The sequence below is a fragment of the Cryptomeria japonica genome, chromosome 11, assembly GCF_030272615.1.
Source record: "Cryptomeria japonica chromosome 11, Sugi_1.0, whole genome shotgun sequence".
Lineage (NCBI taxonomy): Eukaryota > Viridiplantae > Streptophyta > Pinopsida > Cupressales > Cupressaceae > Cryptomeria > Cryptomeria japonica.
Window position 1 is genome coordinate 261,676,585 of NC_081415.1, and position 10,582 is coordinate 261,687,166.

Sequence of the window (10,582 nt, forward strand, 5' to 3'; positions counted from 1 at the left end):
TAATATATGGAAGAGAGTGAAAATATAATGATTCACTTAGCAAGCATATACTAAGAAATCAATAAAACTTTGGCCAAAGATCTTTTAGGGTCGACTACCGGTAGAGGAGTTAAAGTAGAGACTTAAACCTCTATGGAAACTCACCCTTCTCTTTTGATCCATATTCAACACTCGCCCAATACACACATAATACACAATGAATTCACAATAGGCACCAAACATACATAACACTAATTGGAAATACACAAGGCATACATGAGCTTGCAACATGATAATGCATCTATGCAATATGAATACAAATGCACAAAGGAGCTCACATAGTCACACAAGAGTATAAGAACAATCATTAGCATTCAAGAGCTTAAAAAGTTTACATTGCTCGTAAAAACATACAAATGTGGAGGCACAATAATATTCACTTGCCTACTTATCAAGATTTGAAATCAAACTCATTTACAACTAATCCAAAGGTTGTCCATTCAACAAGGTCATGAGACATTTTAATTCATGTTAAAATATAATGATGATCATTTACCATCTTTATAAAGTTTTCAATAATATAATACTCTTGAGGCTTTCTCATGTAATGGGAAACGTACTAGAAGGTTTGGTATTGTATAATCTTTTTTTTTTACTCACTTCTCTATTAAAACAATAATACTCTACCTGATTACTAAATTATACTCTATCGCCATTATCTATAGCATATCCATAACCTTTTTGTTGCACTATCATTGAGAAGGCCAAATCACTTGGCACTTATCTCTTAAGGCATAATTGGTACTTATACTCCTTACTACAAAATATACAATCAAAGCACCTATGCATATAGAAATGCACCAATCTAAGAAATTTCATAATTCTAATTAATAAGGAGATAGGTCACCTCCTACCTCTTGAAAATCAAATATAAATATGTAACTAGTTTAAGCACAAATTCACAAGACAACCACTCGCATACGATCTTATCAAGACAAAAGTTAAATATGTGTAACATGATTGTGATAACCATTTCTCTAACTTGTTTATAAGTTACGATTCAACATGACTTTCTATTCTTATAATTACCAATTGATATTTCATTACCAAGATTTTAAATAAGTAATAGAAATAATATTTATTTTATTATAAGAACAATTTTATATATATATCTGCTTACTACTCTTATTGAATACCCTATTATTATTTATATTGACCATTACCCCATATTTTTCCCAAATTAACTCAATAAATTGGGAATAATATCAATTTGTATGTAACTACTTTTAGCATTTTGAATTTATTGATTAAAATAAGGCAATTAAGGTACTCACATTTAATACCAAAATTTCATATACATAAATGCAATATTTACCATTATCGTCTTATAATAAGAATAAGACAAAAGAACAAAAGAGATCTCCCTTATAAGGTCGACTAAAGGACTTGAACTCATGATTTAGGAGCTTCAAAAGTTGAGGCCTTAACCATTACACCAACAAAATGATATGTTATGTAATCAAGCCACATTCTATATCTCGATGGATACAGACAAGACAATAGAAACAAAAGTAATTATTCTATTACTGCTTAGAGGTTACGGTTGTTACAGAAATAAGTTCATTTCCCAAGATTTTTGGAGAAACTTGAAGTTGGATTCTGTATACACCTAAAAATGGTTTGAAGATAATTAATTAAATAAGCAATTATTTAATTAATCTCTCCTTCCCAATTTAATTGAATTTATCAAGCAATTTGATTAAATTTCCCTTTTCATCTACTTATTAATAAATCTAAGGATTTATTAAATAGGTTCATTTCATTTCACCCCTTTAATTAATTAATTCAAATTAATTAATTCCCTCCATGTAAAATCATTTCTTCTAATTCCCTAATTAATTAAAACAAATCAAATCATGAGTTGTTAAGATTAATTAGCCATTTTCCTAATATTTGAATTTCTAAATTCAAATTCTCCTAACTTCTACCACTCCTAAACCTAACCATTCCTAAACCTAACCCATTCTACCTACCACCATGTCCCCTTTCATCCAACATCTTCTAGAACCTTTGTGACACTTGTCAGTAAGTGTTCCCTTTCATCCTACTTCTTCTAGAAGCCTCTTGACACTTGTCACCATAGAGATGACAGATGTTCCCTTTAATCCAACTCCCTTTGCCAACCTCCTCCAATTTAACCATTGATATCTTCAGATCAATCTCAACCGTTGATTCATGCCAACTCACCCCTAGCCTTGGGAAATCCTATAAATAGACCTCATTTTGGAGCAATATGGGTCCCAATTTGATTTCATCATTTGCATTGTTATTATAGGCATCTAGCTTATAGTTTATCATTCTTAGCAATGTTATCATGCTCAATTTAGCTTAAATCTTAGCTTAATCATGCTATTCTTGCTAGATCATGCATTTTCAGCATTCAAATCCTCCATCTAAGTGTAGTCAAGTCACTGGAATTTGCATACTAAGATATGAGAGCATTTTTCATACTCGCATTTACTAGGAGGCAATAAGTCGATTAGCTATGGTTTTGTCTTTCATTGTTTTAATTTACTAACTATTGCTTATAATGATTTATTGAGTGCATTGTTTTTGTAGGTACAGGTACAATTCATAGAGCACGACAAATTCTATTATTAAAAAAATGATACAGACACAGTAACTAGTATTGGCAGCTTATAAAGTTATCAGGGAAATATTATTTGACGGTAGGATGATAGTACCCGAAATCCAAATGAAGGCGAAGATGTTAAAATTCACATTATGTACACTGTTTCACATATCCCATAATAATGAGGTGATATTGACAATTGAGATTACGTATTCCTATTTCGAAGCGTAGTTCTTAATGTTATTAATATTTTGAAATCAAATGATCAAATGCTCTCATCGCCAAATCATTCTCCATTTATTAAGAGTGGGTACTCCTTGATTTATAACTACTATCAAAGTTCATGCATATTTTCTACTAGCTAAGGAGGTATTTTGGGGATGATTTCTCAACTGTACAAAAATTAATATGAAGTTTTTTTTTGTTTTTTTTAAAAATGTGCTTCCCACTAACATGTTATAAGTGTGACTTAATGGAAGACTCTTCTTTTCCTACATTTCAAGTGTGAGAAAAAGTATCACAATAATGTTTTTGATATTAAAAGCAGTCAAAAAACAAGGGGGATGACTCATAAGAACATTAAGAAGGCCAGTGGCAGGACCACTGTCCGTAGATAATCAGCAGAGTTATAGCCTTTTGCCTCTATCAAAAACAATTATCATTCTATGAGAGTTTATCAAAATTAAAGTAGTAATAATCAGAGTTTTAGTCATTTGCCACGTAGGGCAATAAACAGAGAAATATAAACAAAAGCATAAGCTAACGCTATCCGACCATAGGCTACTAAACGTAGACAAAAAACTAGCATTCCTCAACATACAAAAAATTACTTCTTTTTCCCATGGCTCCTCTTGGGGAGTAGCTTTCTTACCCATTCCTTGGTGAGGAATTTGAGCAGGGCCTTGTAGTCCTCGTCATCCTTGCCTTTACCTTTGGACGTGCTTTCCTGCATGAGGCACAGAGTGGTAGCCGAGCAACGCATAACATTCAGTGCAAATTTAGAGATATCATGCATTTTGGACTCCGCCACCTCAAGTCTACTGGTGATAACCTGCACATTATCAGAGAGGGCCTCCATCTTTTTCTCCAGCTCTACCAGGTTGTTTTCCTCCGCTTTTATGGTACTCGCCTCCTCCACAACCATCATTTTTTCTAGTTTGGAAGTCGGGGAGGGGACATTTGCAGGCTTTGGACTCTTAGAAGAGGTGGGGCAAAACCATTTTATCAGTTGGGATGGAATTACCAGTGTCATGCGAAGAGGAGGGGTCTCTCTGAGATTTTTCCTAGGGTTTAGAGGCAAGCCTACTAGAATGACAGGGGGTATTGGCCTCTTCAGTAAATTCCATGTCAGAATCAATTTCCTGGATTTTGACTTTCTTGGGAGTTCTAACCTCCTCAGGGGAGTGTCTTTTAGTTTTCTTGCTGCAAGAGCCAATTTCCGGAAGCCAAGGGGGGCTAGCATCAGTTTAAGCAAGAGGGTGGGTTGAAGGGCTAGTATTAGTCACGTTCTGGACAAAGATTGAATGGGGTGGGTAGAGGGCGAGGTGAAAGTTGTACAGGCAAAGAATGAGGCCTTGGTGGAGGATTGGGAAATCTTTCCCTTTTTTCTTAGCTTCAACAATGTCCTTAACATTAGCGTCCATAGAATGCAACAAGAAAAACGGAATGGAAATATAGTCCTTATTTCTCAAATGGTTAAGGAAAGGGAGATGGTAGTAATAGAAGATACCATACCTTCCCTCCAGTGTGAAATACTTCATCACAATATAACAGACCTCATCCCACGGGTGAGGGAGCTCCTCCCTATTGAAACCACCGACCCTCTTAATAGGGTTTTCGCCCTCATGGAAGAACTGGTTCAAGCTGGTGGTATCCGCAATATGGCTCTACTTTTTCCATTTCCTTCCCTCCATAGAAAGACCCATCGCCTGGGCTATAACTTCATTGATTTTGAATGAGATACCCCCCATGGTAACTCTTCTGTCTTCCCGGGAAGTAACAAATTGCTTGGATAGTCTTTCATCATTTCCCTTCATATTTTCCATGAACTTATCAATGCCGCCCTTCGAACAGATGAACCACACCGCTGGTTTTGCTCTGAACTCGTCCACTTTATCAGGTTCTAGTTTGAGCATGTCCCCCCCCATTCTTGGTTCCTCCAGCTTAACAGAGTGAATGTGAGTTCTTCCAAAAAAAATGCAGAGCCGAGTCAGAATTAAGGCAGAGTTGATAAAAAAACTGTGCTGAACTTGAGATAAGAAGACGTAATAATCAGAGTGATTATTATTCCTTATGTTTGAGTAGATATCAAAATTAGGAAATCTACTCGGAATGTGCGGACCTTCAATCGAGCCAGTGTGATTTGACCTTTCCCTTCCTTCACCTTTATCATCGCCAGTTGGCTCCGTCCGGGTAATAATTAGGTAATAATCATTCTCGATACTTGTACTGTCATCATAATTCCGTCCCTTGTGATAGCGGTGACTAAGCTTGCCTTTGATACATGGCCATCTGAGATCATAATGGGTAGGATTCCTGTCCCAACTTAAAATTTGAAAGTTGGTTTCCTTCATCTTTGGGTAGATAAAACGGTTCCATCTTGGACATAGGCCTTTTCCTTTTCCAAGATCACCTTGGTGGTGATTGGCAGCAGACTGGGGTCCCTCCAACATCATAAGTCATTTTGCAGCCTTCCCACTGCCACCATGGAATTGACAACTTCGTTTCCTTCTCTAAAGATATGATGGATGGTGAAGCCATCCAGGTTGACCAAAAGGCTCATGACATCCCTCAAAATGGACTCCACTCTCCAACCAATAGTAGATCTCCCTTTCACCATTTCCACAATAATCTTTGAGTCTCCTTCAATTTCCAGCTATTTAATTCCTCTAGAGTTGGCCAGTTTCAAACCCCATAGGAGGGCCATTCCCTTAGCTTGAGTGACCGCATTGTTCTTTAGGTTGCCCGCGTAGGCTGCCACAGTGTTCCCCAAATGGTCGTGGATGATTCCACCCCCCGCTTGACAGGTATTTTGGGCTGAACCATCAAAGTTCAGCTTATACCAGTGTACTTTTGGGGTTGACCATTTGGTCAAACTTCTTTTGTTTTTGGCACTGTTGTTGAAGATTTCAAAACCAGGGGGGAGCTTCCATCTTTCAACAATTTTTTTCTCTATCCAATTAGGGGGATTAGGGCGGGTTTTCCATTTTGTCACCTCTATGTTTTCAGAGATCATCTTAAAGCAAATGTGAGCAACACTATCAGGAGGGGCTTCAATATCTCTGAAAATTCTGTTGTTTCTTTCTCTCCATAAGGCCCAACAGATGTGTGATGGTATTTGTCTCCATAATTGGATGATGAGGGGGTGATGGGAGGGGGGATTCCATCCAAAGACAAATTGTATAATGTCATTTTGGAAGACCCAATAGATACCACATTTCTAGAGAGTGTTAGTCCACAAATGTTCAACAAAGGGGCAAAGGACAAACAGGTGGTCAATAGTTTCCTCGTTAGCTTTACATAGGTTGCATCTATTGGGGAGATGGAACCCCCTCTTTTTTAGGTTATCTAGAGTGAGGGTTTTACCATGCATAAGGGACCACTAGAAGAAATTAATTTTAGGGGCTAGCTGAGGGTTCCATATTTTCTTCCAACACTCAACATTTGCAGGGGGTCTCATGAGCTGTCTGTAAGCAGATTTGACCGAGAAGGTGCCCGATTGGGTCTCTTTCCAGATAAAGCTATCTTCATGAGAGGCGAGAGGGATTCTAGTTTCCGTCATAATGTTCTGAAGGTCCTGATCTATAGGGATAGGTTAGGCTTGTTGCTGAAGACCTAGACAATGTTCTTCCAACCTCTCCTTCATGGTTCCAAATAATTAGCTATGTAATCCCCCAGGAGACCCTTTAGGCGGTGCATAATTTGGTGGAAATGGGTGTTAGCCAAGGGCCTGTCCTCTGCCCAAATGTCTTCCCAGAATCTCACCTTCCTACCATTTCCTAGTTGTCATTTCAATCCTTCTCTTACAATCAATCTTCTTTTCAGGATGTTGTTCCATAACTTGGAGCCTTGGGGAAGGTCGACCGTACTCAAATTGTAATAGAAATGCTCTCGGTCCAGGTACTTTGCTTTGATAATGTTACACCAGTCCGCCTCACCTTTAGCCAGGGTCCATCCAATCTTTTCTATTAGCGCCTTATTCAGGGCATTTATCTTTCTTATACCCAGGCCTCCCATTGATTTAGGTAAGTACATGCTATCCCAATTGACCAAAGCAAGGCATTTTTTCTCTTCCAGGCCCGTCCATAAGAAGGTTCTTTGGATTTTCCCAAGTTTTTCCACCATGGCACTTGATATTTTAAACATGGATAGGAAGTACACAGGAATTCCCTGTAGGGAAGCCGTGAGGAGTTGGAGCTTCTCCACACTACTAAGGAACTTCCCTTTCCATCCAACAAGCTTTTTTTGCATCTGTTCAAGGATAGTGTTCCAGAAAGTGGGAGTGACTTCCTTGATCGTAAGGGGGAGACCAAGGTAGGTCCCTGGAAGAGTCACAGTCTTGCATTTAAGGATACAAATAATTGTGAGTTGGAGATCATTAGGAGTGTTGAAGAAGAAGAGATTACTCTTCTCATAATTAATACATTGTCCCAAAGCCTTGGCGTAATCAGCAGGTAAGTTCTTCCATAGTTTAGCCTCCATGACAGAAGACTTGCCAAAAAGAAAGGTGTCATCCACAAATTGTTGAATATTAGAGGGGGGGAGCGTGGAAGAAGCTTTGAATCCTTGGAGTCTACCATTAGTAACCAGGTCTGCTACATTTCTGCTCAAGACTTCAGCAATCATGATAAAAAGGTAAGGGGACAGAGGGTCACCTTGTTGGATGCCTTTTTCGGCTTTGAAGCAACCCCTAGGAGTCCCATTAATCAAAACCGAGAACTTGACCATAGCAACACATTCTTGAATCATATCCACCACCTTTTGGTTGAAGCCCAACTTTAAGAGAGATTTGAAAAGAAAACACCAATTAACCTTGTCATAAGCTTTAGATATATCCAGTTTGAAAGCCATACCTGGCATTCTGCTCCTATCCATGGAGTGGATTATTTCATGAGTGGCAATGGCAGCATCCAAAATTTGGTGACCTGGGACAAAACCTTTCTAGGACGGGCTAATAAATTTCACCAGGAGGGGTTTAATTCTATTCACAAGGACCTTGGAGATTATCTTGTATATGGTATTGCATAGACTTATGGGTCAAAACTCCTTCAAGCAACTAGGATTTGTGGTCTTGGGGACAAGAACAATGTAAGTGTTGATGATTTTTTTTAGTAATTTCCCCGTCTTAAATAAATCTTGCACAACTTTGGTGACATCATAGCTAACAATGTCCAAGTAATCCTGAAAGAACGTCGGGGGGAAACCATCCGAATTTGGGGTCTTATAAGCCCCCATAGCAAAGACAACCATGCAGACTTCTTCAGCAGAGATAGGGGCAGTTAGTTGGCAGTTATCCTCCTCCTTGATGACAGTCAAAAGCTTACTCACAAGGAAATCCTGAAGAGCAACATCCCTTCCACCATCCTTCGAGTACAACCTTATGAAAAAGTCAGAAGCACTCTGTCCAATTAGTGACTCTCCAGTGATCTCTTGGCCAGTTTCATCCTTGATACTTTTGATGTAGTTCCTTCTCCTATGAATGCAAGCCGATCTATGGAAGAAGGCAGAATTTATGTCCCCTTCCTTCAGCCACTGAATTTTGGATCTTTGCTTCCAATACACTTTCTCCTTAGAGAGGATATCCTTCCAGTTCTTGCGGCACTCTTCTTCCTCCTCAGAATAGGATTCGGGGGTTACCAATAGCTATAATATTCTGAAGTTGTTCTAGTTTGGAGCCCAGGTCCTTTTTTTTGAAGATATCCCCGAAGGTGGTCCTATTCCAGCCTTTGACTTCCTTGCTAATGAGCTTTAGTTTCTCCATAATTCTGAACATAGAAGTCCCTTGGACCGGGGTAGCCCACCAAATTCTAACCATATCTCTGAAGTTAGAGTGAGAGGCCCACATAATCTCATATCGAAAAGGGGGGGACCCTGGTAGGATCTATCCTTCCAATGGAAGAGAAGGGGGTTATGAGCAAAAGCAGTCCTTGGGAGCATTTTTAGGGAGGAGTTATGGCTGATGCCCCAGTTAGTAGAGACCAGAAATCTATCCAGTCTGACTTGGGTGAGATGTTTGCCTTTCCTATTGTTCGACCATGTGAAGGGAGCACCCTGGAGATCAATATCCATAAGGCTAGAAGCATTGATGAAGCTGACAAGATCTCCCATACTATCAGTAAAATCATCAAGACCTCCGCACTTCTTAGAGGGGTAGAGAGGGGAATTAAAATCTCCCGCAAGCATATACCGAGCCTTCTAATTAGCCAAGATGAGATCATAAATTTCCTCCCATACTAGCCATCTTCCCATCTTGGAGTTGGGGGCATAGATGTTGAACATCTGCCAACAATGTTCACCTTGATGAAGAGTAACCTCTAGGAAGTTTTGGGAGCTAGCAAAAAACTTACCTTTAACATTAATAGGGTCCCAGAGGGTGGCAATACCCCTAGAGGCCCCCAAAACATCAACATATAGGAAAGCCGCCCCCAACCAGAGTTTACCAACAACAGTAGCAAAGGTTTGGTAGGACATTTTGACTTCCTAAAGAAGGCAATATCAATTTTTATATCCAAAATTAGTTGTTTTATGGCAAATTGTTTTTGGGGGCTGTTCAGACCCCTCATGTTCCAGGAGGGGAACTTCATTTCTTACTTCTGATGATTCCATCAAGGGTTAGTTGCCTGCCCTTTTTAATGTGCCTGGCCATAACTTTGTGTCTTAGGACCCTTTCTAAGGGTCTGCCAACTTTATTTTCAGTACCCCCCACATCCACTTTCTTGGCCTTGGCTTTCTTCTTCTGGTTTATCCATTCTTAATTGTCAGTCCGAGGAGATCCCAGAGGAGATATATTCAAAGGAGTTGTCAGGGAGTTCCCTGGTAGAGCAGGCCTCTCCACCATACTAGGGGAGAGAGGGGGGGTTGAGGTAGAAAACTTAGCCTCATCCACATGAGACATAACCATGTCCGAAATGGAGGCTTAAAGGGATGAGGGAGTGGGGGAAGCAGAGGGCATGAGGGGGATGCCAACCAACAAACCAAGGGGTGGGAGGGGTATTGGGGAAAGGTTGAGATTCATCATCAGTGGGATTTCACCTTCTTCCAGGGGAATGATTGGGTTAACACTTTTAACAGGGTCCATAGGGGATTTTAAGATTTCAAGGATCTTGTCTGTGCGGGGGTAGTCCTCGGGGATTTCACTCGCACTAGTCAGCTCCAGGGGAGAAGATGATGAGGGAGCACTTGGGTTGATGGGATCAACCCATATAGCCTTTTCTTTGAGCTTGGGTTTCACAACCACTGTGGATTTACACTCAGTGTAGGAAAATTACACTTCTAGCAAAAGAGGGTAGCATTTTCATTCACAATAGCCTGGGACCATTTTCCCCACTTTGATTTTAGGGAAACAAAATTTGGGAGAGCCTTGTTAATTGTAACATTGACACAAAAGTGAGCATAAACCAACCTGGATTTATTGAGAGTGATCGAGTCTGCTATAACATAGCTACCAAATGAGTTCCCTATCCAGCAGAAGATTTGCTCATCCCAGAACTCCAGCAGAAGACCAGGAAGCCTAACCCAGACAGGTGCCATGCGGTTGAGTTCGACTGAGGGGTCAAAACTAGGCTTCCATTTAGCCAAAGTTAGAAAATGCTTGCCATAAGCCCAAGAACCCGACAACACAGATCAGATCCTCCTCAGCATTGAACTTGAATAGGAAGAGTTCCCCCGACATTGCTGAGATGTCAAGGCTACCTTTAAGCTTCCATCGTGATTTCGCCCATCGTCTGAACATGTTGATAGATGGTCAGAAGG

General features: G+C 39.8%; 1 protein-coding gene across 1 annotated transcript; it reads right to left on the bottom strand.

Moving 5' to 3' along the window:
* Positions 1-7,867: 7,867 nt before the first annotated feature.
* On the bottom strand, positions 7,868-10,360 carry LOC131069655 (uncharacterized). Its single transcript, XM_058005165.2, has 2 exons — positions 10,233-10,360; positions 7,868-8,303 (listed from the first exon to the last, which is right to left on the bottom strand). Exons 1-2 carry the CDS (start codon positions 10,358-10,360, stop codon positions 7,868-7,870), a joined length of 564 nt encoding a protein of 187 aa, XP_057861148.1.
* Positions 10,361-10,582: the final 222 nt, after the last annotated feature.